This window comes from Heterodontus francisci, chromosome 17 (genome assembly GCF_036365525.1).
Source record: "Heterodontus francisci isolate sHetFra1 chromosome 17, sHetFra1.hap1, whole genome shotgun sequence".
Taxonomy (NCBI): Eukaryota; Metazoa; Chordata; class Chondrichthyes; order Heterodontiformes; family Heterodontidae; genus Heterodontus; species Heterodontus francisci.
Genome location: NC_090387.1, coordinates 52107003 through 52134905, shown reverse-complemented (window position 1 = coordinate 52134905; position 27903 = coordinate 52107003). Strand labels below are relative to the sequence as shown.

At 42.0% G+C, this 27903-nt stretch overlaps 1 protein-coding gene across 6 annotated transcripts in view; it reads right to left on the bottom strand.

Annotated features, from left to right (window-relative positions):
* The window catches only part of nod2 (nucleotide-binding oligomerization domain containing 2), a 59027-nt gene that overhangs the window by 10964 nt on the left and 20160 nt on the right, over positions 1 to 27903 (bottom strand). For 3 of the 6 annotated variants that reach the window (XM_068049433.1, XM_068049435.1, XM_068049434.1), the window contains exons 3-10: positions 26202 to 26304; positions 21083 to 22904; positions 16902 to 16985; positions 16004 to 16087; positions 14506 to 14589; positions 13948 to 14031; positions 13751 to 13834; positions 1406 to 1489 (exon numbers count right to left, since the gene is read on the bottom strand). In XM_068049433.1, the coding sequence (XP_067905534.1) occupies positions 1406 to 1489; positions 13751 to 13834; positions 13948 to 14031; positions 14506 to 14589; positions 16004 to 16087; positions 16902 to 16985; positions 21083 to 22904; positions 26202 to 26304 (2429 nt within the window). Of the gene's footprint in view, positions 1 to 1405; positions 1490 to 13750; positions 13835 to 13947; positions 14032 to 14505; positions 14590 to 14804; positions 14866 to 16003; positions 16088 to 16901; positions 16986 to 21082; positions 22905 to 26201; positions 26305 to 27903 lie in introns of those variants that run through there. The other 3 variants (XM_068049437.1, XM_068049436.1, XM_068049438.1) reach the window with 3 other exon arrangements.

Below are 27903 nucleotides of genomic sequence, written 5' to 3'. Positions count from 1 at the left end.
CTTGAATCCTAAACAAGGACTTTGTCATGGAACAAGATCAGTAGTTTGTAAGCTGTTTTCTTTGTTCAAGGAGAAAGTTTTTCTTCCTCAAATAATATTGAGCTCATCAGATGTTAACCTACCTTTTCAACTCTGGAGAAAACAATTCGCAATGACAATAAAAAAGTCACAAGGCCAGACTCTTGACAAAATTTGTATTTATAATCCTAGGCCTGTTTTTACACATGGACAGCTTTATGTAGCTTTTCCCAAAGTCAGAAATTTTGATTGTTAAAAAGTCTTTGGTGAAAGAATAACTAGAAATCCTGTATTTAAAGAAGTATGGCTACAATAAATATATTAATTTGACCGCAAATGTTTTGTGGATCACTGCTAGTAAAAAATTATAATACTCTTAAACTTGAAACTGGATGGATCTCTTTCCATCAGTTATCCATTTTCATGGATCTACTGAGCCTGTATTGTCTATTTCTGCAAGCAGAAGGAAGGTTAATGAATCTCTCAAATCAAGTTCAATTCTCTGAGCATGTCATGCTTCTCTGAACATTCAGTGTTGCAACAATGCCCTTTCAAAGGTACAGTGTGTTTTTTGCCAAATATGTTGCTTTATGCAAAATATGCCTTTTTCCAGTGTACCAGGAGGGATTATCTCTATTTTTTTTCATCAAAGCTAGATGAAACTTGCGTAACAGCTGTGGATGAGAAATTCTGCTAGTGTTGATGTGCGGGCGGCCGTTCTGCTTGGAGTGATGCAGCTTCTTTGGTTTGAGGCTAACCTTGCTGCACACCAGGGAGTGGTCGGTGTCACAGTCCGCACTGCGATGACATATGGTTAATGACATATGGTTAAAAAGGTTGACTTACACTAGCCTACCTGGATGTCAACAGTAAAACCAACTCTTGAGATTTTCAAAAGAAATCACAATCGAGCATCTAGCTTGCAATCTCTGGCCACACTGAATCAGAGATGCAACAATGGAAAAGAGAACGACTGACTCAAACGCAAAGAGCACGTTGGGCCCTATGAACAAAAGCAAAACATAGTGCCATGTGCACCTGGGATGAGTAAAACATTTTGTATAAGAGTATCCCTTCCAAATTGATGAAATTAAATAATCAATCAAATCAATCAAGCAATGTCCCTGAAAGGAGAAGGAAATACATGATTCAGCTTTTCTTAATAATTTTGTAATAGATTTCAATCAAGGTACATAGCTTAAAGTTCCTGTCCAAGGAGAGTTTTCAGGGCTATGGACAGAGATTAGGGGATTAGGACTAATTGGATAGTTCTTTCAAAAAACCAGCAAAGACACGATGGACTGTGCTCTATGAATCGATGTACATAATTGGAGTTGGCATCATAATTCTTAACAAATTCCACATTTATTGGCATATCACTACATACTTGAGAACCTTCAAGCTCGAGTTGTTCTGGAGTCCTTCTGCAAAGTGAAGCATATCCTCATCAACTAAACAGTTCTCTTGAAGGCTGCAACAAAAAAAAAAGTATAAAAGTGAAAGACACTATAGACTTTCATTTTCCAATAACTATTTTAAACATATTAGTGCGCATTAAAGACCATTTAATATGGGGTAGTTTTGGCAGGAAAATCACCTGCCAGCTTCAAAAACAGAATAGGCCGTCTAGGATCATGAGTTGGCTGAATTACTGACCCATGCCTGGTTTTAAATATTTTATGAAATGCTCACTGGGCCAATTAGATTCTGAGAGTTGCTTGATCAACATCTCACAGAACAGTTCTAAACATGTTTAACTTGCCATTATGCTTGCTTTTCAGTTCTCCAATGGCTCTGCGGCTTATGGTGATGCCCAGTTTACTTTGCCACCGCAATCCTGTACCATGGCCCTACCATTCCCACTCCCATTTTGGATGTTGCTGGTCCTCTGCCCACTCTGTTCCCAATGCCACTCTTGCCCACCCTGGTCATTCTCAGCCCCCTCACCTGATTTCCAATGCTTGCTTGCACCTCTTCCACCCCACCTCCAGATCTCTTTGCATCCTCGGGTTGTATTGCCCCCATTGAGACCTATCAGCCTCTTCTATTGTAGTTGTTGCCTAGTTCTCACTCACTTGTGTCATTCTGAATACTCACATTTTATATTATCCATTCATGCAATCACACACACTAAACTGCACATCCTGTTCGCCAATCAGTTGAAGAATACGTCAGCTCATGTCATGACCCTTTACTTGGCATCCATCTGATACAACATACAATATCACTATCCGTCTTTATCTACTCATAAAATTGCCTTCTTCTTAGCCACAAAGTTTGTTTGCCATCCAAAATATTAGAATTTGGCACATTTACACACTTGTCACAAGCTCTTCAGTTAATCTTCCAAATTCTTGCCTTCCTTGACTAATTTTGTGTCATGCTAAGCAATTGAAAATAATTTTATAAAGTACCTTAAATGCACTTCACAAGGAGTATTAACAAACACATTTTGACAGAGCCACAATAAAGAGCTATTAAGAAAGATGACCAAAAGCTTGGTCAAAGAGGCAGGTCCTAAAGAGCATCTTAAAGGAGGAAAGTGAAGGTGGAGGGGTTTAGGGAGGGAACTCCAGAACCTGGGGTCTTGACAGCAGAAGGCCCAGCCACTAATGGTGGAAATTGAAATAGGAGATACTCAAGAGCCCAGCAATGGAATAGCACAGATATCTTGTAGAGTTGTGGGGCTGCAGGAGATTACAGAGATAGGGAGCAGCAAGGCCATGGAGGGATTTGAAAACAAGGATAAGAATTCTGAAATTGAAATGTAGGTCAGCAAGCGTAGGGTTGATGGGTGAATGGGACTTGTTGCGAGTTACGACAGAGACAGCAGAGTTTTGGATGATCTCAAGTTTACGGAGGGTACAATGAGGGAACCTGGCCAGGAGTGCATGCAAATAGTCAAGTCTAGAGGTAACAAAACCATGGATGAGGGTTTCAGCAGCAGATGAGCTGAGAGGGGTGGAATCAGCAATGTTACAGAGGTGGAAAAAGGCGCTCTTCGTTGTGGCACAGATATATGGTCGGAAGCTTGTCTCGGGGCCAAATCTGACACCAAGGTTGCGAAAAATCTGGTTCACACTGAGACGGTTGTCGGGGAGAGGGATGGAGTCAGTGACTAGGGAATAAAATGTGTGGTGGAATTTAGTAATAAATATCCTCTTATTTTATAAGTATGATCAGCGACCAAGTACTTTGCGATCCCATGGCCATCGAAGTCACCATGAAATTTAGTTAGATGTTGCTGGCGTAGAAACGAATCACCAAATGGCCTCCTTTTGTGGTGTCTGCTGCTATGGGCTGGATTTTAATGTGGAAGAGCAAGTGGGTTTGGGTGAGGATGGGATGGGGTGGTGGTGGGGTTAAAACCAAAGAAATTGAAGCCAACTCCAACCCTCTGATTTCCTCATTTAACAGTGGTGAGTTAGACATGTGTGAGCAAACCACCTGGATTTCCCAGGCTTCCAGAAAACTGCCAGTGAAAGCAAAGCAAGAACACACTTGCAATTGAGACGGCTGAATACATGACAGGGCAATATGCCAATAAGTACTGACACCTCATAGCTGCTTTCTTGTCTGCTTATGTGAAAGGCTTTGTTCATAGTACTTGTGCTGAGAGGTTACCTTACGAATTTTAGAGGCTACTTTAACAACTTTGGAGGCGTCACCTACACTTTTGGAGGTTTGTACATTTAATCTGCATTTTGGAGCTCTGAACTACAGATCAACATGAGTGCCGCTTATACTGTGTTTTTTTTAAGAAAGGTGACAGAGGAAAACCAGGGAATTATAGACCAGTTTGCCTAACTTATGTTGTCAGGAAATTGCTAGAGTCCATAATTAAGGATAGGGTGACTGAACATCTTGAAAATTTTCAGGTGATCAGTGAAAGCCAGCATGGATTTGCAAAGTGTAGGTCATGCCTAACAAACATGATTGATTTTTTTGAAGAGGTGACTAAAAGTAGTGGCCAAGGGAATGTCTACAGATGCAATGTATATGGACATTCAGAAGGCTTTTGATAAAGTCCCTCACAAGAGACTATTAGCTAAAGTTGAACCCATGGAATTGAAGGCAAATTATTGACCTGTTTAGGAAATTGGTTGAGCAATAGGAGACAGAGAATAGGGAACATGGATAGGTACTCAAATTGGCAGGATTGGTGGTGACTAGTGGTGTCACTCAAGGATCTGTGTCGTGGTCTCAACTATTCACAATATTTATTAATGATTTAGATGATAGAATAGAAAGCCACAGACCCAAATTTGCCGATGACAAAGACTGGCAACATTGTAAGCAATGTAGATGGAAGCATAAAATTACAAAGCAATAGATCGATAAGGTAAATGGACAAAACTGTGACAAATGGATTTCAATTTAGGCAAATGTCAGGTAATCCACTTTGGACCTAAAAAGGATAAAACAGAATACTCTCTAAATGGTGAGAAGCTGGAAACAATGGCGATCCAAAATCTTGGCGATCCAGATATATCAGTCATTAAAATGTCATGAACAGGTACAGAAAATCAGAAAAGCTTATGGAATGCTGGCCTTTATGGCTACAGGACTAGAATACAAGGGGGTGAAAGTTATGCTTCAGCTGTACAAAGACCTGGTTAGACCACACCTGGAGTACTGTGAGCATTTCTGGGCACCACACCTTAGGAAGGATATACTAGCCTTGGAGAGAATGCAGTGTAGATTTACCAAAATGATATCTTGACTCCAAGGGTTAAATTATGAGGCGAGATTACACAAATCAGGGTTGTATTCCCTGGAATTTAGAAGGTTTAAGAGGTGATTTGATTGAAGCTTTCAAGATATTAAGGGGAAGATAGGATAAATTGGGAGAAACTAATTCTGCTGCTTGGGAGTCTAGGACTAGGAAGCACAGTCTAACAATTAGAGCCAGACCTTCCAGGAGTGAAATTAGGAAACACATCTACACACAAATGGTGGTAGAAGTTTGGAACTCTCTTCCGCAAACAGCAATTAATGCTAGATCAATTGTAAATTTTAAATCAGTTTGCTAGACCTTTGTTAACCAAAGGTAGTATGGGATATGGGGAAAAGGCAGGTATGGTGTTCAGTCACAGATCAGCTGCGATTTCATTAAATAGCAGAACAGGCCTGAGGGACTAAATGGCCTATTCCTGTTACTATGTGTTACTTTGGACCTCAGATGAGGACCAAGGTAACCAGTGCCAGCAGGAGCAGCATTAGCCTGCTGCATACAGACCTACAGCTCTACAGGAGAGGGGGAATCAGCAGAGAAGTGCATCTTGCAGGAGGCCATACCCAGCACACAATAACAGGCAGAGGCTAAGCTTCCTCAACATGTCAGAACACCAGTCTCTCAGGAGGCTCATCTCACCTAAGATGTTGGCAGACATTTGCAGCCTGCTGGTACAAGACCTGCTGCCGTGGACCTGGTGACATACTTTACCAATGGTTGTCAAAGTCACCACTACCGTCAACCTTTTGCCTCTGGATACTTCCAGGACTCTGCCAGAGACATTGCCAAAAGCTCGCAGTTGACCACCCACAAATGTGTAAGGCAGGTGACAGATGGGTTTATTTGACAGGGCCAGCAATTATGTCAACTTTTCCTACAATGATGCCTGTCAGAGTGAGTAGGCACTTGGGTTTGTGACTCTGGCTGGCTTACCACACGCACAGGGTGTCACTGACTGCATGCATGTTGCAATTAAGACACCTGCAGATCACCCAGGAGTATGTGACAACTACAAAGGCTTCCAGTCCATTATTGTGCAATCACTAAAAGCTTTTTATGCAGCTGTGAGCAAGATTCCCAGGGGCTGCCTTGATGCTTTCATCCTGCGGCAGACCTGATCTCTTTGCACCTCGAAGCAGACTTACTGGCTGACTACTCAGACGAGGGATGCCCACATAAAATGTGGCTGAGGACACCTGTGAGGAACCCAATCAATGATGCCCAGGAGCAATACAAGCAAAGTCATATGACAAAAGGATGTCTCCTTGATCAAGCCATCAACATGCTGAAGATGCACTTCAGGTGCATGGACATATCTGGAGGCACCTTTCAGAACACACCAGCCAGGGTCTCTAGAATGGATGTGGAGTGCTGCACTCTGCATAAACTTGCACAGGAGTGGGATCTGAACTGCAGGAGGAACAAGGGCGCAGAGCATAAGCCTGTTCAGACAATTCTGAGAAGGAGGAGGAATGTGATACAGTCAATGCATCAGCAGCAGCACTCTTGCTGCCCAGGATACCCTCATTATTGTCAGGTTCACTGAGCTTCCACTAGTCCTCTCATCTAACATGCAAAGCCACCTTCCCCACCCACTAATACCATTACCACAAAGCAGACCTGCAAACAACCAAACATCCCTTTCACAGGCCCCCATTTCTCAGCATCAATTCATTTCTTCCCATTCACTACAAGTGAAAAGGCCTTTGCCAGCCCAGCAACCAAAAAGAGCACGAGGAGAAAGTGATGGAAAGAAAGAATATGTGTGGCTCAAAAATAAAACAGATACTTACTTCTAACATTGTACAACACATCCACATCTGCAACTACAAATCTTTACACTTTCTCTTCCTAGCATTTATACGTGGTGCAAACCCCATGACTTCAGCAGAGGTAAATCCCTGCTCTGACTATTGACTTGCTCTTGGCTGACGTCTTCTGGATTTTGTAGCCAATGAGGACCCCGCCAAAGACTGTTCCACCTGCACCTATGCAGGAGCGGACAGGGCCATCGGGACACGAAGCAGCATGTGGGGTACTGACTAAGGTGGAATAGGGTGGTGCACAAATAGTTAAGAAGTGGAAGTACTTTGAACCAAGTCCCTACTTCCATGCCCCCTTTCACCATCATCCCTCTCATGCCCACCCATACCTCCCTGCTTGCAATGAGCTGGAGAACAACCTGCTAGCACATTGCACATTCTTTATTGCTGTTCCAGAATTATCCTATTCTTCAACAGCCCGAGACACAGCATCTGCATCCAGCTGAACAGAGCTCCTCTGGCATAAAAACAAGAAATGCTGGAACCACTCAGCAGGTCTGGCAGCATCTGTGGAAAGAGAAGCAGAGTTAACGTTTCGGGTCAGCGACCCTTCATCGGAACCAGAGCTCCTCTGGCCTCTGATGTGGACTCTCCACTAGCATCCCTGTCTCTACCATCAGCCCTTGCTCACTTATGATTTGCAAGTCACCAGATGAAAACCTAACTATCTTCTTGAAGTGAGTGTATCTGTGCACAAGTCCTGTGATGGTGCAGGCGCAGAGGGAGTGTCCTCCCCAGAGGAGTCGTCATTGTCTCCTGCACCATCTCCTGTGGGGAGCTTGAAGACAAGAGTTAGGACTGTCAAGGTAAGAATGTTTTAAGTGATTATTATGCACATGATCATATTTCACTCACTGACATCGTCAATATGAGTGAGTGTTGTATGCCATCTGGCTGTCTGATATTGAATTTTTTTTATTTGTTCATGGGATGTGAACGTTGCTGGCAATGCCAGCATTTATCGCCCTTCCCTAATTGCCCTTGAGAAGATAGTGGTGAGCTGCCTTCTGGAACCGCTGCAGTCCATGTGATGCATGTACACCCAGAGTGCCATTAGGGAGAAAGTTCCAGGATTTTGATCCAGTGACAGTGAAGCAACAGTGATATATTTCCAAGTCAGGATGGTATGTGACTTGGAGGGAACTTGCAAGTGATAGTGTTTCCCTGTGTCTGCTGCCCTTGCTCTTCAAGGTGGTAGAGATCATGGGTTTGAAGGTGCTGTCTATGGAGCCTTGGTGAGTTGCTGCAGTGCATCTTGTATATGGTACACACTGCTGCCTCTGTACGCTGGTGGAGGGAGTAAATTGTTAAGGTGGTGGATGGTATGCCGATCAAGCGGGCTGCTTTGTCCTGGATGCTGCTGAGCCTCGAGTATTCTATTACTAGGTAGCTCCGAGGTCCCCATCTCAGAATCCACTAATGACCAAATCTCCTCCTCTATAGCTGTCTGTTGTGAGATGGCTGGAGGGCCACCTCCAATTCACTACATCTCCCTGGTGTTTTCTGCTCTCTTCTTCTGCAAGGAGGGAAAGAGACATATGAGTGAAAGTAATGGAATGTGTTGAAGAGAATTTCTTGAGGGTGACTCTGAGGGAGGCAAGACATTACATAAAGGCAAGGGTGAGTGTCAGTGGTGGATGGACAGATGGAAATATGAAGAAGTGCATATACAGGGAACGATGGGTGTACCTGCAAGCTAAGTTGGTGTGAGGAGTGATGTGCTGGAGTAGTCTTCAGGCGGCAGAGCGAGGCACTGGAGTGATACACACATCAGGATGTAGGTGAATGTGCCACTGTGCTCATTTTTCCTGCCCTGCTTAGATCATAAAACCGCTTTTGGCATTGAATTCATGAGTGTGGCACAATGCTCCTGCTGACCTCAAGCTGACCTCCTCCGCTACCTCCAGTCATGCCTTCTTTGTTTCACCTGCAGGCTTCTTCCTCCTGTCAGTAGGAAACTGTATCTCCCTGCAGGCCCTTACTGCTCCCATCATGTCCAAGGAGGCATCACTAAAAACAAGGCTCAGCTTTAAACGTCTGGACTCCATTCTGCCATTTCCTTCACTTGTGCTCTCAACTCCGAATTCCATTAAATTGCGTGTTTGCAATGCTTTTTCAAATAATAAAGTTGAAATCTCAAGCTGATAATCATCATGCCTGCTCATGCTAATTGACTGGAAAACTTGGAAATGGTATGGTAATGCAGTGGCTGGAGTAAAAAGCCACGGAGAGATGTGCTACACTTACTTCCAGATTTCCCACACGCTACGGGACCCCATCACCCCCATTCCCTGCTCCCGGCATGTTGCAAACGTAAAATCCAGCCCTCTAATGCTATGAACTGCCGTGGAATTTCTCCACTGCCATTTTTCCCCCAATATCTCCCTCCTGAACTGCTTTCCCCATTGTAAATCTACTGGAGCTTACGCCTGAAGCTTTGATTCTAAATGGGGTCAGATAACATTTATTAGAGTATATAGCTCCTTAAATCACTGTGCATTTTGGATCCTGCACTTACTTTTTTGTTATTTATTCATTCATGGAATGTGGGCATCGCTGGTAAGGCCAGCATTTCTTGTTCATTCCTAATTGTTCCTGAAAAAGGTGGTCGTGAGCCACCTTTTTGAACCAGGGCAGTCTGTGTGGTGAAGGTTCCCCCGCAGTGCTGTTAGGTAGGGAATTCCAGGATCATGACCCAGTTACGTTGAAGATATATTTCCAAGTATTGCTGTTAAAGTGTATAAAGTTAAAATGCTTTTGGATTATGCAACCCATTGCTCTCAGCATCTTAATTAGATTTCCTCACAAAAGCTCCAAACCTAGTTTAGTAGCTAAGTGTACAATGTGTGAAATACATGGAGATTAATGAGCCACAAATCAATGGGGATGGGAAGACTCATGTCAGTTGGCACTATTTTGACAGAACACCTAGGTATCAGTTACCTACTACTCAACACTTAGCTGTCTCTTAATACCTGGATGTCTAGACAACTAGGTATTAAGTTTCAGCTATTAATACTGTAAACAATATTTGGCTTTTAAACAATTTGAAATGCTCAGTTCTTCTAAACAAAAGCAACCTATTAGCACTTGTTTTTAAAACATTTATTGCAACTGCAATATCCCCAAACCCAGAGCAGTCCTACCATAGAATCTACATTCTCACTCTGCAGGAGTTAGTTGGAATTGTCCTAGGCATTGCCTTGGAGGTGTTGCAGAATTCTAAAGGCTCTGCTTAGAGTATATTACTACACACAGCAACAAAAGCTAAATTAGTGGAAACACCTCAAGAACAACCTTTTCCAAAGAGGTGGCAAAACTGACAAGAGATTCACATCTAGGGGGGGAATTTTATGCTCTCCCCACCTCCAAATTCGCCACGGGGGGAAAAGCATAACATTGGATGGGATGGTGACAGGGACAGGGCATGGAGTTCCTGCCCTCGTCCCGTCTCCGCCAAAATTTAGTCCAAGGCAGGAAGGCCTGTGAACGGCCTTCCCATCCTGCCACCAATTGAGGCCCTTAACTAATTAACTCCCAATTTAGGACCTCCTCCTGCTACAATTAGCCATGCGGCAGGTGGCCTGTTGCCGCACAAGAAGTGTGCCACGGAAAACCGTGTAGGTTGCTTCCAGGTTCCGGGGATGCAAGGGCAGGGGGGTGGGGGGGTGGCAGGGAAGGGGGACCACTCCACTGCCCTTACTGCCAACCCTCCCTCCCTTCCCTCCTCCACGACCCCACCCCACAAGACTCTCCTGCCCCGACGTACCGGAGGCCTGGCTCTAGCGACGCTCCTCGACCTCCAGGGTGGTCACCTTCAGCAGCAGCCACCGGCCTCTGATTGACCAACAGCTCTCCAAGGGTTGGACTTCCAGCAATGGGGTTCTATATCCTATGGAAGGCCTGCCACTGTCCATTTAAGTGCCTGATTGGCACTAAATTCAGCAGGCCTTCCAGAAAAGTGGCGATGCAGGGATTCTCCTGATGTCGAGACCCCCGCCGCCAGGATATAATTTCGCCCTCTTATTTCAAGTGCACAATGAGGACAGTGTCACACAAGCAAATGCTCTTCAAACATCATACTAAGAGTACAGGAACATAGGAACAGGAATAGACCATTTAAGCCCTCAAGCCTGTTCTGCCATTCAATGAAATCATGGTTGGTCTGTGATCTAACTCCATATGCTCACCATTGCCCTATATCCTTTAATACCTTCGGATAATAAAAATCTACCAATCTCAGATTTAAAATTTACAACTGATCTAGCATTACTTGCTATTTGAAGAAGAGTTCCAAGCTTCTATTACCCTTTGCATGGAGGAGAAATGTTTCCTAATTTCACTCCTGAAAGATCTAGCTCTGATTTTTGGACTATGCTCTCTAGTCTTAAACTCCCCAACCCTTGGAAATAGTTTCTCTTGGTGTACCCTATCTGTTCCCCTTGATATCTTGAAAACATCGATCAAATCACCCCTTAACCTTCTGAATTCCAGGGAATACAACCCTAGTTTATGCAATCTCTCCTTGTAATTTAATTCTAGGAGGTCAGGTATCATTCTGACAAGTCTACGCTACATTCCCTCGAAGGCCAATATATTCTAAGATGTGATACCCAGCACTGCTTGGAGTATTCCAGGTGTGGTCTAATCAGGGCTTTGCATAGCTGAAGCATGTCTTCTTCCCACTTGTATACTAGTCCTCCAGATATCAAGGCTAGCATTTCATTAGCCTTTTTGATTACTTTCTGCACCTTTCATGACATTTTAATGATCTGTGTACCTGGATCCCCAAGTCTCTTTGGACCCCACTGTTTCTAGCTTTTCATCATTTATTAAACTGCCCTGTTCTATCCTTTTTAGGTCCAAAGTGGATGACCTGACATTTGCCTACATTGAAATCCATTTGCCACAGTTTTGCCCACTTAATCTATCAATATCTCTTGGTAATTTTATGCTTCCAACTGCATTGCTTACAATGCCACCTTTTTTTTTTGTTATTGGCAAATTGTCCACTGCCTACTTACCTTGTTATATCCTCTTATCATTGAAGTGATTTTGTCCTTAAACACTAGGGCTACTTCTGCCCCTCTACCATTGTCTCCATCTTTCCTGTAGGCCTCATAACCTTGTATATTTAGTTCACAGTCTTAACTGTCTTGCAGCTGTGCGTCAGTAATAGCTGCTATGTAGCGGCTACCATGTAATACCATGCAATTTGAAATTGGGCCGGCAATTCATTCAGTTTGTTCCTTATACCCTGTGTGTTTGTATAAAAAATGCTTATTTGAGCCCCATACACTAACCTGTCCTTCAGCTCTAATGTTTTACTCACATATTTCTCGTTTCTCTCTCCTGAATTAATCTCTCTACATCTTAGTTTTCTTCAGACTACTATCAAAGATTGGATGTCCACCAAAGCTACTAAGTATCATCACCTCATTCCATGACAATATGAAAGGCACAATTCAGCATAGCGGTGCCTCATCATACTCCTTTCCTATCCTGAGTGGCGTGAAAGAGGACTGTGTTCTCGTACCTACACTGTTTGGGATCTTCTTCTCACTGCTGCTCTCACATGCATTCAAGTCTACAGAAGAAGCAATTTTCCTCCACACAAGATCAGATGGCAGGTTGTTCAACCTTGCCCATCTTAGAGCGAAGACCAAAGGACGGAAAGTCCTCATCAGGGAACTCCTCTTTGCTGACGATGTTGCATTAACATCCCACACAGAAGAGTGTCTACAGAGACTCATCTACAGGATTGTGGCTGCCTGCAATGAATTTGGCCTAACCATCAGCCTCAAGAAAACAAACATCATGGGACAGGATGTCAGGAATGCTCCATCAATATTGGTGACCACGCTCTGAAAGTGGTTCAAGAGTTCACCTACCTAGGCTCAACTATCACCAGTAACCTGTCTCTCGATGCAGAAATCAACAAGCGCATAGGAAAGGCTTCCACTGCTATGTCCAGACTGGCCAAGAGGGTGTGGGAAAATGGCACACTGACACAGAACACAAAAGTCTGAGTGTTTCAAGCCTGTGTACTCAGTACCTTGCTCTGCAGCAGCGAGGCCTGGACAATGTATGTCAGCCAAGAGCGACGTCTCAACTCATTCCATCTTTGCTGCCCATGGAGAATCCTTGGCATCAGGTGGCAGGACCATATCTCCAACGCAGAAGTCCTCGAGGCGGCCAACATCCTCAGCATATACACCCTACTGAGCCAGCAGCACTCGAGATGGCTTGGCCATGTGAGCCGCATGGAAGATGGCAGGATCCCCAAGGATACTTTGTACAGCGAGCTCGTCACTGGTATCAGACCCACCGGCCGTCCATGTCTCCGCTTTAAAGACGTCTGAAAACGCGACATGAAGTCCTGTGACATTGACCACAAGTTGTGGGAGTCAGTTGCCAGTGATCAGAGCCGGCGGACAGCCATAAAGGCGGGGCTAAAGAGTGGCGAGTCGAAGAGACTCAGCAGTTGGCAGAAAAAAAGACAGAAGTGCAAGGCGAGAGCAAACTGTGTAACAGCCCCGACAACCAATTTTATCTGCAGCGCCTGTGGAAGAGTCTGTCACTCTAGAATTGGCCTTTATAGCCACTCCAGGCGCTGCTCCACAAACCACTGACCACCTCTAGGTGCTTACCCATTGTCTCTCGAGACAAGGAGGCCAAAGAATATTACCTAAAACCGAATTTCTGATTAATACTCTACTTTCTTCCTTCTCATTTGTTTTTGAATTACTACTACCTTTTCCATATGTGTCCTCCCATACCAACTTATGTGTGAAGTCCTTATTTATCCTTTCTGTTGGTTCAAGCCTAGTTCAGGTGAAGCCCATTCCAACTGTACAGTTCCTTCCTTTTGCAGTTCTGATGCCAGTTTCCTATGAAATGGAACCCCTCTTTCCCACACCACTCCTTTAGCCACATGTTCACCTTCCCAATTTGTTTATCCTTAAGATGATATGCACATGGCTCGGGTAATAATCCAGAATAAAGTAAAAAGTACATTAAAGAATTTGTGGAACCACAAATATCATTAACCATAACAAAATAACAAATGCAACTGACAGCCTTATTCCAGATTTGACCCCACCCCAAAACAAGCTGGCTCCAAGTGCTTTGGTATTTAGTCACTTTTCCATGCTGACATGTGAAAGACACTCACCACAACTCCTCAAGGATGGTGTTCTTTTTCAGCATTAAACCCAAAGCCCTGGCGCCATGACTGCCAACATTGTTACCTACAAGACTAATGGTCAGAAAAAAGTCCATTGAAATATGAACTTAAACATAATAGGCTTTTAAAAATGAAGTCTGAATCAAAACATTTTGGTAGAGGAATCAGTACACAAGCATCCTTACCTTAGCCATAACATGCTTGTGTTATTCTCAAGAGCTGCTGCTATAGCACAAGCACCAGCACCTCCAATTTTGTTTCCCCAAAGTCTGGACAAACATTGAAGTAAACATGTTATGAATCCCGAAATTACAGAAATGTAGTAAAGGGTGTAAAATGACTTCATGTTTGCATTGTAAGGCATCGCTGAGTCATATTATAATGTAACGTGGGTCATTTTAACCTTAACCTACCTGGCAGGTAACTGACTAGATTGGCCATCCATTTTACATCCCGTCAGATTTTGCTTTCTATTGACTTAGTTACCCCTAAAACCTTATAGGTGATATGTTCTAGTTTCTGTTATTTTAATTAATTTACATATTTTTATCTGTTTCTATGAAGGCACATTTTCTACAGCAGACTGATCAACATACTACCTACCAAACCCAAGACGTAAATGAGATTGTTCTAAACTCAGGATTTATTGTTGGCCTTTCCAATCCTATGTGAATGAAGTGCATATGATGTTCAGTATCAGCATGCGAAATGCAGAACAATGAAAGTGATAGTTAATGACATACCCCAAATATTGGATGGAGTTGTTCTGTTTTAAACCTTCTGCCAGCACTTCTGCCCCAGCAGCTGTTAAATGGTTGTTGCCTAGCCTAGGAAAGTTAAAGAATGAATACAAGGTATAAATAAGCACCATTTAAAAGGTATTGAGCTAAAAAATTTCAATGCATCCTCTCCAACCGTACAATTGCAGGAGAAACAGATCTCATGACCACCCAAATTGATGCTAAAGGGTGAAGAGTTTTTGCGAACTGGTGCCCCATCCAGCCTTTAGGGTTCAGGATGCTTTAAAAATACATTCACTTACTGCACAGAGGCTGAAATGAGGCGCTGGTTTTCAGTGGGTGCTTTTTTGTCCCCTCTTTATCCTTCAAGTTTTAATTTTTTTTAAATGTTGTTTTGATTGAAGTGCAACAAGGAGAGTAGTGAGGGTGGGGTGGAAAGGAAACATTAATTTGTATGAGTACACTGACAGAAGAGAGAGTTTTTACAGCCAGCAATTTCTTTGAACATTATTTTAATATCAAAAAGACAATTTAAGTGAAAGCTATGTGAAATGCAGAGGCCAGGTAAGGTATTTAACTCTCTGGTTACTTTGCATAGCCACGTTTTTCTCCATTTTTTTAACCTTGCAGGCACTCCCTCAGGTTAAATACAATTAGGTAAAGTGCCAACAGCTCAGATTACGCCCCTGCTCTCAAACCCATCTACAAAAACACAACTTCTACCACCGACGCGGAGTCAGCGACTTTATCCGGAATGCCCCAAGTATGATAACTGGGCAACCAGAGGAACGCAGGCACAACTGAAGGTGTGTCATATTTGCACTACCCTCATGCCGGGCATGCGTGGTACAGAGCCACTGAGGAGGGGTGGGGTTTTAAAAACACCCATATTGCACTGGGACTCGTCAACATAAGGATACAGCAATTTGTGGAGCACAGGTCATTTTGGATATGCAGGCTGCCATTATTAATTTCTTTAATAACGACATCAGAAATCACCCTTCCGTATCACAGCAAAAATTCCAAGATTTCAGAGTCCTCTCCAGAGATTGCTAGTGAGGCTCAATTTTACTTCAAAATCATGTCTCTTGCAACAGAGTTATGAGAATGTGCATGTCTGAGGTAATCAATCCACTGGGAACAATTGCTTTTGTCTGTGAAACTTCTGGGGCCTTCCCAAAGGCCTGAAAAGGGAAGTCATGCCAGTTTATAGCTGAAGATAGTTTTAAGGCTTTATAAGGGCATACTGGGTAAAATTTCCTGAGTAATGCAGTCACACCCCCTTGATGTGCAAGGGGGATGGCGAGTAGTGAATTCAGCTGCTCCAGGCCGACTGCAATTTAAAGAAGAACTTGGTACAAGGTAGAATCCTGGTCCCACTCCAAATTCCAATCCACGTTAGGTGATTCACTCAATTTATGCCCTGAAGCCCGAATGGAATTTCACACCTTAAATGTCTAAATGCTTCCTTTGTTGAATACCACTGTAACATTGATCTTACCTTAATGCTAGAAAGTTGTCCTTGTGTTTAAGAAGCTTTGCAAAATTCTGGGCACACGCATCAGTTAAATTGTTGTGAAACAATCTTTAAAAAAAAAAAGGAATTTGAATAGTAAATGCATTTCCAATAAATATAAATGTGTTCTACACAGAATACTTTGTATAGAAGTCAGATTACTTGATATAACATTTTTTTTTAAAAAACCTCATGACAGTTCATGGATCAGAAATCAACTGAAATAAGGAGGAGGCAGAGATGCAATCACTAGGAAAGGGATGGCAGTAGCAGGGAAAGAAAATGAAAAGGGAGGTGCGTCTCCCCTGAAATTTGATGTAGGTTGTGTTCCATCTCCGTAAATTTCAGACTTGTCCCTGGTCCACACTCCCAGCTCTTTACAAATGGCTGTGCCTCGAGGAACGGGGTTAGAAGTACAAACAAACAAATGCATATGCACATTTCTAAATCATAGAGTCATAGAGTTATACAGCACAGAAACAGGCCCTTTGGCCCATGGTGTCCGTGCTGGACATCAAGCACCAATCTATTCTAATCCCATTTTCCAGCATTTGGCCCGTAGCCTTGTATGCTATGGCGTTTCAAGTGCTTATCTAAATACTTCTTAAATGTTGTGAGGGTTCCTGCCTCTACCACACCTTCAGGCAATGTGTTCCAGATTCCAACCACCCTCTGGGTGAAAAAAAAATTCCTCAAACCCCCTCTAAACCTCCTGCCCCTTACCTTAAATCTATTATCTTTAAATCATCTTCTATTGTATTTTCTTACATCTACTTTCTCACGGTTACATATTTTCTTTTTAAAATCACTAAGTAATTTTGAGACTCTCCGTTGGAGATGCCTGTACCATGTTAACTGAAACATCCAGCAAAATTGTTCTTACGCAATCTTTTGTAAATTACTGCAGTCAATAGCTCGGTCAATCAGTTTGGAGACTCCTTGATCAGAAATGTTATTTCCCCGGAGGCTGCAAGATGTAAACATAAAATTGGTTACATAACATAATCAGCGTAAATAAAAAGAAAAACTGCAAGAATCAATATAACTCCATTTTAATATATTTGTTCTATTGTACTATTTTTTGGTTGTATTTAAAAGACATTTTCAGTCATGATGTTCGATCCACTTGTAAGATATCATTCTAATAATCTTTTCTAAACTGGTCACCTCAAGGAGAGGTGCCTTGTACGAGACTGATCAAAGGTCTGACTGCTAAATTGTCAGGAAGCTGTGCATCTCCAGGTAACAGCTCAAATTCTGTGCAGCCATGAGTATCCATGGCTGTGTCTGTTGTCCATATGGGATGAGTACTATTCCCCAAACATATTACGATAGTAAAAATCTCTTTCCTCTAATTTAGACTTTTTTTTTTAGATTATATATAAATACAATTAAGAGTCTTTTTGTTTCTAATCGATCAAAACTTAAAATAAAAAAGATGTTCCCAGTCTTGGCTTGCCAGCAAATTCTATTACAATGTCCAATAGATGTGATCCTTATTCACTGATGCTGGTGATAAAATAGTATTGTGCTCCACTTAGTGTATAACGTATGTACTGCACTGTATATAGCTACAGGTTTCCAAATCATTAAACCATAAAACCTAAAACTTTATTGTAATCCCACAATAGTTTGTTTTTAAGAAAACTTGTTTAAAAATATGAAGTACGGAAATGGCATTCTGACATTAAATGCTTAGCTTCATGCTAGTTTTGCAGGATGGGAGCTTAACTTGTTTTTAGTTCACTTGTATGACTTGTGTGTGATTTTTGAACTTAAACATATTTTACCAGTTTTTGACGATTGGTGAAACCTGGTCACAAGTACAAAATTTGCAATATAATGATTAACAGCAATTATTAAAGCTTGCACAAATAATAGTAACATTCATCAAAAAAACTTGTAGTTATAAAAGTGATTGTAAATATTAATCTGAAAGAAGAAACCTTACAATAATTAACTTTAGGGTTAATCAAATCAATCCAGGAATCACCACAAATTTAGGTAGCTGTTTAAACCATAGAATGTTTTTATTCAATTAACAAATGGAAAACCTTTCTACATAGAAACATAGAAAATAGGAGCAGGAGTAGGCCATTTGGCCCTTCGAGCCTGCTCCGCCATTCATTATGATCGTGGCTGATTATCCAACTCAGTAACCTGTTTCTGCTTTCGCCCCATACCCTTTGATCCCTTTAGACCCAAGAGCTATATCGAACTCCTTCTTGAAAACATACAATATTTTGGTCTCAACTGCTTTCCGTGGTAGCGAATTCCACAGGCTCACCACTCTCTGGGTGAAGAAATTTCTCCTCATCTTAGTCCTGAAAGGCTTACCCCTTATCCTGAGACTATGACCCCTGGTTCTGGACTCCTCCACCATCGGGAACATCCTTCCTGCTTCTCCCCTGTCAAGCCCTATTAGAATTTTATAGGTTTCTATGAGATCCCCCCACCCCGCTCTTCTGAACTCCAGCAAATATAATCCTAACCGACTCAATCTCTCCTCATACGTCAATCCCGCCATCCCAGGAATTAGTCTAGTAAACCTTCGCTGCACCCTCTCTATAGCAAGAACATCCTTCCTCAGATAAGGAGACCAAAGCTGTACACAATATTCCAGGTATGGCCTCACCAAGGCCCTGTATAATTGCAGCAAGACATCCCTGCTCCTGTACTCAAATCCTCTTGCTATGAAGGCCAACATACCATTTGTCTTTTTTTAATCACCTGTTGCACCTGCAAGCTTACCTTCAGCGACTGGTGTACGAGAACACCCAGGTCTCGTTGCATATTCCCCTCTCTCAGCTTATAGCCAGATAATAATCTGCTTTCCTGTTTTTGCTACCAAAGTGGATAACCTCACATTTATCCACATTATACTGCATCAGCCATGCATTAGCCCACTCACTCAATTTGTCCAAATCACCCTGAAGCCTCTTGGCATCCTCCTCACAACTCACCCTCCCACCCAGTTTTGTCTCATCTGCAAATTTGGAGATATTACATTTAGTTCCCTCATCTAAATCATTGATATATATTGTGAATAGCTGGGGTCCTAGCACCAATCCCTGCAGTACCCCACTGGTCACTGCCTGCCATTCAGAAAAAGACCCATTTATCCCTACTCTTTGTTTCTTGTCTGCCAACCAATTTTCTATCCATCGCAATGCACTACCCCCAATCCCATGCGCTTTAATTTTACACGCTAATCTCTTATGTGGGACTTTGTCAAAAGCCTTCTGAAAGTCCAAATAAACCACATCCACTGGCTCCCCCTCATCAACTCTACTAGTTACATCCTCGAAGAATTCTAGTAGATTTGTCAAGCATTATTTCCCTTTCGTAAATCCATGCTGATTCTGCCCGATTCTACCACTGTTCTCCAAGTGCTCTGCTACAAAATCTTTGATAATGGACTCTAGATAAAGGACATAATGACATCATTCATTATACTTGCACTTATCTGGAGACTTTTTGTATGGGGTTTTGGACTGGAAGCTACTGTGATTAGAGAGCCAGGCAAGCAACTGTGGGTTTCCTTCATCAATCTGATTGAGGAATCATTAATGAGGATTGCAATCTGAACCAGGATGTGTCATTAGGGCATTGAATATCAAATCAAGTACAGAAAGAGAAATAAAGAGAAGAAAAAATATTGGATTAAGAAAGGGAGAGAAATAAAAGGGACAGAAAGAGATGAAAAAAAGTTTAGGTTTTATTTTTCTAAATCTCCAAGAATAAGTAAAATCTGAAGGAATGAGACACCACACTTGTAAAGATTAACTTTCAGTACCAGAGAGGTTGTTCAGCAGTAAGAGTTACCATGCCATTAAAAGGGTATTTGCACTGGAATGTATAAGCCTTAACTTTATCTGGTGAGGTTAATTCATATTTATGAACAGCAACTTCATGCTGTTCAATGTACTTCAATGGGGAGCCAGATGGTGATGTTTTCTGGAGGTTTTTGGAGGAATGTCACATCTCAAAAAAAAAAACTTCCAGATTTCTGCCTTTAACTGCACATGTGCAGTCATCAGAAGTTGCTGTTCAATTTCCATGTAGTGTGTGTGCTGTTAGCCTCACCATTATTACTACAGCAAAATTTGGCCCAATATTTTATTTTTATTTTATTTTTTATTTAGAGATACAGCACTGAAACAGGCCCTTCGGTCCACCGAGGCTGTGCCGACCATCAACCACCCATTTATATTAATCCTACATTAATCCCATATTCCTACCACATCCCCACAATTCCCCTACCACCTACCTATACTAGGGGCAATTTATAATGGCCAATTTACCTATCAACCTGCAAGTCTTTGGCTGTGGGAGGAAACCGGAGCACCCGGCGAAAACCCACGCAGTCACAGGGAGAACTTGCAAACTCCGCACAGGCAGTACCCAGAATTGAACCCGGGTTGCTGGAGCTGTGAGGCTGTGGTGCTAACCACTGCGCCGCCCTGATATATAATAATATATAATGTGTAGTTAAAACAGAGGCCAGAACTTCAATGGAGCGGAACAAAAACTAATATTGGAATCTGTGTTCAAACATAAAGGCCATCAGAAAACCAGGGTCAATTATTGTAAAATATACCATGTAGCCTGGAATTTAAGAACTGCAAAATACTCGTCCAGGTCACAATTCATCGAACGGGCAAGCCACCATTTTTATACTCAAGAAAGTTAAAATCACCAGGGAAGTAGTACTGAGCAAATTGTAGGAGCTGCGGGCTGACAAGTCCTTGGGTCCTGGTGGATTTCATCCTAGGGTCTTAAAAGAAGTGGCTATTGTGACAGTCGATGCATTGGTTTTATTATTCCAAAGTTCGGGGAAGGTTTCATTAGATTGGAAAACAGCCAATGTAACTCCTTTATTTAAAAAGGGAGGGAGACAGAAAGCAGGAAACTACAGACCAGTTAGCTTAATATCTGTCAAAGGGAAAATGTTAGAAGCTATTAAAGAAGTTATAGCAGGGCATACAAAGGAATGTCACACGAACAAGTTCGGCATTCATCTGCCAATATTGGCAACAGTAATTTCCAGCTAAAAACACTTACTAAATAGATTGGCAAATGTCCAAGCAGGGAAGGAGCTGCTCAATTCCCACATCACCAACCGAGTTGTAATCCAGCTGTAACCCCACAGGATTTTTCAAGTGTTTGAGAACATATGCAAGGGCAGTGCACTCAACTGGCCCTACTCCACAATAGGTCAACTTCAAGTGATCCACCTCCAATTTACTAATGGCTTGTTTGGCCAAATCACTGTTCTGCATTTCATAAATGCATTTGATCCTCCATACGAATTCCGGCAAAGCATGCATGCTTTTCTTCTCCCCACCAACAGCTGATGGTATAGATAAGAAATGTTTCTGTATGCTCTTTGCTAAGTATTTCTTAACCAGTTTGCACTTCTCGGATCGCTTCTGGATAAGAGAAGACTTCCCCATCAGGTTCCTGTGCCTACCAGACAAAAGCCCTGAAACAAAGCTCGCTGTTATTTGGAGATTTGATCTCTCTGCTTCAAGTAACATAGCTTTACTTTGCCTTTCATGTTCTTCATTAGTATGGTGGCAATAACATGGCCAACCTTTAATGCAAGCTGCTGACGTCATGCACAAGGATGTTTTTTTCTGTCTTTGTCTGAACAATGAGTAAAGTGTAGATTGTCCCACATCATCATTTAAAGTGATGTACAGTGCAGCAAAGAAACACTGGACAGTGATGTGAAGAAACTCATAATTCCTATTACTAACTGAATTACAAGCATGCAAGAAACTATGACTATGGATAAGGAATCCTAAAGAAATGTCCTCTTCAGATACCTCAGCCTCTCGTAGCTGTACAGCTGAGAATATGTAACAGCAAGAGGTTAAACCGTCCACTGCCAATTTGCCAAGATGGAGGATTGTAGCAACTCGGCTCAGTAGAACTTCATTTATTCCTTGGCTGTCGTGTGCAAAATGCAATAAAAAGTGCTCCAGAATCAGCAGATAAACATCAGTCATAGTGTGGGTGAAATCACTGCCATTCTGCACTAACTGCTCATGGCACTTTGACACTATCCAACAGAAGAAGGGTACATGGCAGAGTCCATGAAGAGCAGAGTTTGCCTCGACAAAATATAAAATATGTTCTGCACTTGATGAGTTGCTGTGGCATTTCCTGATGAACATTTCGATTCCCTCCTGTGAGAAACCTTTTAAAGTGATCTCTTTCTGCAGATATTTTCTTAAATTGGCAGTTACAGCACTTGGTCGGCTGGTCATAACTTTTTTAGTGTTTTTCATCAAGTTTCCTTGGAGTAGATTAAAGATCAGATTCAGTGCAGTGGTGGGCTTGGTGGGAGAACAGTGCCTTTCTTCATCTGTAAATTGGAATTTAAATTCATCAAACCCATCAAAAATGACCATGATTTCTTCAGGGTGGTGCAGGATATACTGAAATATCTCATCTTGGTGATCGTCAGGCCAGCAGCAATATTCAAATAGTAACATTTCAAGTGAAATTGGTTTATCAATGAAGTTTAACCTTCTGCAGCTGAAAGCAAATACAAACGTTAAGTCCTGGAATGCTCGGTTTGTTGCCCATAATTGTTGTATTTGCTGCAACGAAGTGCTTTTCCCACTTCCTGCTTCCCCAGTGATCAACACAGTATCTGCATCTTTATTTAATATTCCATCTGGTCCAAAGAGGTCTTCCAATCCAATAAGAAATGACAAGCAGCCGTTTTCAGCAGTAGTATTGGATATCTCCAAGATACAATCCACGTAAATATCCGCCAGGCACATATTTTCAGTTCCTGCATAGTTTGTTAAAAATCGGGACTGAGCAGCCAATGTAGAACTCAGCTTTTTTTGATACTTCAAGCAAACGTTACCTAAAAGAGAAAGAAATATATCAAAAGTACCGAGTTGATTGCAACCTTTGTATTCTATTGGTGCACTGTCTTCCAACCTGTAATCAGCATCAACCACAAATAAGCAAGAGTGACACCTCATCACTTCCATACGTTTTTCCTACCAAATTCTGAAATCAGCTTGGCAATGATATAGAAAAGAAGTGACCTGAAATTTTTGATTTGTCCTAGTTTTGACTTTTGTTTTTAAGGAGTGTTAGGTAATTTTCGAATAGAGTATCCAACATAGCATTAAAGGAAAGTACTGCAATATTTGACCAGCAACAGGGGATAGGATTGACGCAAACGTGTGAGCAATTTAAAAACAGGCAATACACTCCATGCCCCTCCTACATGCTGTTTAGTGGCCCATGTTGTTTGTAGCAGGAACATGTTTGCAGAAAAAGATTCTTATTGTTCTACTCACAATTTAAAGTCATATGACAAAATTATCTGTTCCATTTTTGAACTATCTTATGCATCACTGCAAAAATCATTGCTCGGACACCTCCTTGCCAGACTGAGAAGCCCAAGTTTTCCAGTCTTTCCTCATAATTCAGACTGTTAACAAGCATCAAGTGAGGCAACTCGACAGCACAAATTACTCAGGGCCAGGCAGGCATTATCCAAATTGCCTAAGCAATACAATGCAACTGAAACACAAACAGTACAATGTTTTGTGTTGCAGAGTTCTTGAACAGTGGATACTGGAACAATATCAGTATAATTGTCAGTCTATGTATCATTGTTAAGTAGGTGGATTGTTAGGTTAGCCACATGCTTTGTTAATGATAAAATTAGTTCTGAGGCACAAGGTGTTGAGCTTGTCTGCGAGAAGCAGTCAGAAATAAAGAGCAGCAAAAAAGCCTATTGAATGTGCTGTGAATAAGAGATATTAAAAAGTACATTACCATTCAGCAACAAATTCTATTCATCTAAAAGCTGACACTGCTTCTGAAAGGGATTTATTCCATGAAACTATAGGCAAGAGGTTTTCAGTTTTAACATTTGTAATATTTTAGAACTGAATTATTTTATTCTTGCAAAAGCAGTAGAAATTTTTCCAAAGCTTTTTGAAATAAATCTGTATATTTTCAAAATGGATGTCTTTCAACACTTTTTTGTTCCCTTATAAGTAGAAACCCATTCATGGTGTGCAGTTTTATCTCCATCCAGCCAGTAATGTTTTTCCACAAATAATTAAATTACTTCTGTTGCCATGACATATTTTTCATACCAAGGGAAACAGAGTAAATGATGTCACCACATGTGTGGAGCCAGAAAAAGGTGACATAACTATCACGTAACTAAATTCAATACAACAGTCAGGATCCAGTGACATCATAGAAAGGCCCACTTACTTAGTTGCGATGATCTTCAATCCTCAATTAAACAGAAACGGATATCATGTAAATGCCTATGAGAGGAAGTAAAAGAGCACTCGGGAAAGATAAAACAGGGACTAGGGAGTTTCTAGACCGGAACCTTGCTATTGATTCACTGGGGAGTCTGTTAACAGATTGGATCCTTAGTATTCAGTCATCAGGATCACAAGGAACATCAACCACAGAATCATGTTGGCCACAGAATAGCAACAGTTTCAGTAGCATTTTAAAATATAAGGATGAGAGAGGAACAAAGCCAGGCTGGGTGACAGGGGAGCAGATCAACGCCAGGAAAGAGTAGATTTGTGTGCTAATGTTGTGAACACTGAGAAGAGTTTGATTGAGCAGGAGAGGAGTTGGTCTTGGGGTTGGAAAAGGGCCATCCACATCTTTCTTATTTTTTTTTAAACAAAAATTTAACACTGCTGCGCCTTTAAAAATTAATAGTAATTCTAACGGCTTAAAGCCCTTTAAAAATGATGCTGGTGCCTGCGCAGTGGCGCAGGACGCCGTTGTCGGGGACGTGTGGGCCGCCCCTCCACGTCATCGGGGCAGCTGCTCCGCCCCTCCTATTTAAACGAGCTCCCGCATGAAATATCGCGGGGGTTCCTCTACGGCCCTTCAGAAGGCCGCCGAGTTGAAAGTGCGCCGCTCGATTAAAATTCAGCCCCAAGTTTCCATACCGCTGGAAAACCCCTTTGGGTGTAGATGGATCTTGAGTGTTGGTATGCCTTCAGACGATTGCATGTTCAGGATCAACTGTGAAATATTCAGGCAAACAAAAACAATAATTGAAAACTACCAATCAAGAATGAGCAGACAGTAGTTATCTACCTAAGAGGAGAATAAGCACCAAGGAAATTGCCCAAATAACTTTTTGAAAATCGATTTGGCTGCCATTTTGTTTTGTCAGTCACCTCTGGACAGAACAAAAAAAAGTAAACGACCACAAAATTACCTGGCCTGGAAGGAGAGGACAAGGATGCAAGGAGAGGAGGGCAGAATAGGGACGTAATTTGGAAAGCAACCCAGCTCCCACAGGCCTTATAACTCATGTCTGCCATGACATCACTCAGAGGATGGCAATTCCCATCATGACCACCAGAAATATGATTTCTAATTGGAAAATAACTAAAAAAAAATGATCCCATTCATATTTGTAATAAGATGATCTTCCAACCACATATTTGCGCCATCACTAAGACCACCTATTTCCACCTCTGTTACATGCCCTGTCTCAGCGGGAACCAAAAACAATGGCTTCAGTCTTCCCAATATTTAATTGGAAGAAACTTCTACTCATCCAGTACTGGATGTCAGATAAGCAGTCTGATAATTAAGCAACAGTGGAGGAGTTGGGAGGGGTGGTGGTGAGGCAGAGCTGGGTGTTATCAGCATACATGTGAAAACCCTGTACTTTCAGATGATGTGGCCGAGGGGCAGCATGTAGACGAGAAATAGGAGGGAGCCGAGGATAGATCCTTGGGAATCACTAGAGGTAATGGTGCGGGAGCAGAAGGAGAAACCATTGCAAGTGATACTCTGGTTCGGATTAGATAGAGAAGAACGGAACTTGGTGAAAGCAGGTCATTAGAGCAGGATAGCGTGGTCAACCATGTCAAAAGGCTGCAGACAGGTCGAGAAGGACAAGAAAGGAACTTTTGCCTTTGTCACAGTCACATATTAAAAATGGCATTAGCCGTCACTCACCAATTAGCAGAGCTCTGCATGTGATTTAAGTACACATTCACAGTGCTCTTCCTTTCCTGTATTTGAAAGCAGTGATATTTAGTGCTAATAGTTCACCAAGCAGGAACCTCTCCTAGACAGTGTTAAAATGCAATTGCAGCAGTGACAGAAAAGTCAATTTTAGGAAGCTGGAGATATTTCTTACCAAGGACGGGCTTGATGGGTCCAGGTTCAGATTCAATGTAGTCTAACAGGAGCTGAGCTGTATCATCCCCCTTAGCTTTAGTGAGATCTAGCAGCTTTCGTGCCTTACGTTGAAATATTAAACACAGTAAAAATAGTATCACATGAGCTGACAGGAACTGTAGAATGCACATACATCAACTGTCCATCTTCAAATGAATACATTACATTACAGCAGTGACAATTGCCAATGGCAGCACAATTTTAACATAACAAAAGGCAATAAGTTGCATTTATATAGAGCCTTGCCACAGAGGAACGTCTGCATGTTTCACAAGATGCTGCATTAAGCCAAAATATTGAGCAAAAATAACTACCTAAAGTCATACCAATAAATCCTGACAGTTTAGTAATTTGTTGACAGAAGCAACAAATTGTTGTATTGCTATAGAATCCATACATAGAAAAACATGTCAAAATCCTTTACAGGACTGTGGACCAAAGACAGGGGTTGTGGGGAGGGGGGAGGGAAAGAGAAAAAGTGGACCGTGGGTGGCAAGTGTGTGGGCGAAAAGGAGGATCATAAAGAAGCTTTTGAACATAGGGAGGAACACAAGTTGTGGGTACTGAGGAGACAGGTGTAGATTGTGGTACCAACAGAGCAGAGGGTGTAGTAAAGGAATGGCAGGCATCAAAAAGTGGAGGTGCATGCAGAGATATGCAGATGTATAAGATTGTTGAGGCAGGAATTTGAGAGTAAGGCCAAGGATGTTTAAAAAAAACAACTCAATTCCATTAAGGTATAGAAGCCAAGTGAAGCTTGACAAGGGTGGAGGTGATAGGGGTGTAGCAACAATGTTATGGATGAGTTAAAGTTTGTGGAGACCATTGGACAAATTAAATGATTATCAAAGGTCTAAATAAATGTTTTGGAAGCAGGGGGAAGGTACCCAAGGTGCAAGGAAGGAGCTTGGTAATGGACTACATGTGGGGAGAAAGCCTGACTCTAGGTTGAGCCGTACACAAAGGTTCCATACCTCTGGGCTTAGCCTGAGGTGGCAGCCTTGAAGCTTGTACGTCAGATTTGCAAAAGAGTTTGAGAGAGATAAACAGGACTTGCCTTTGCTATTCCTTCACTTTTTAAGTGCAAGATGGCCCCCTTAGTATTTGTGCTTTCACTCCTTTTATTTGTGTTTATAAAAGTAGTTTCGATTTCTCTTTAAACTGACTGTCCTTTAAGACACGAATGAATCAAATGGTTATAACACGGAGTCCATTCGGCCCACTGGGTCTGTTCTACTCCATGATAGCCTTCCCAATTTTTTTGATTATTTTTTATGAATATATTTCTCAGATTGTTCCATGTGACAAAAAGTGGGGACAATGGACATGGGTGATGACAGAAATTGTGAAGCAAAAAAGATGATTCTGGATATTAGGGACAGGTAGATGATGTCGGCAAGCATAGGTCTAAAAGAGGGAAAGTTGGATGGTCAGCAGTTAGTGAATTTGTGTGGAGTGAGTGAGTTGATGTAACAATTTGAGAGCTTTTTGGATAAGAAATTTAGTGAAGGGGGGGCAAGAAATGGAGGATAAAACTACAGAGGAAGGGAGGAGTATCGAGGGGGCTCAATCTTGAGGGCAGGATCAAGAACTAGGGAAGGGATAGGATTAGGAGGTGGCAGAAAAACACAAGGCAAATATAAAATATCTATATAGAACTA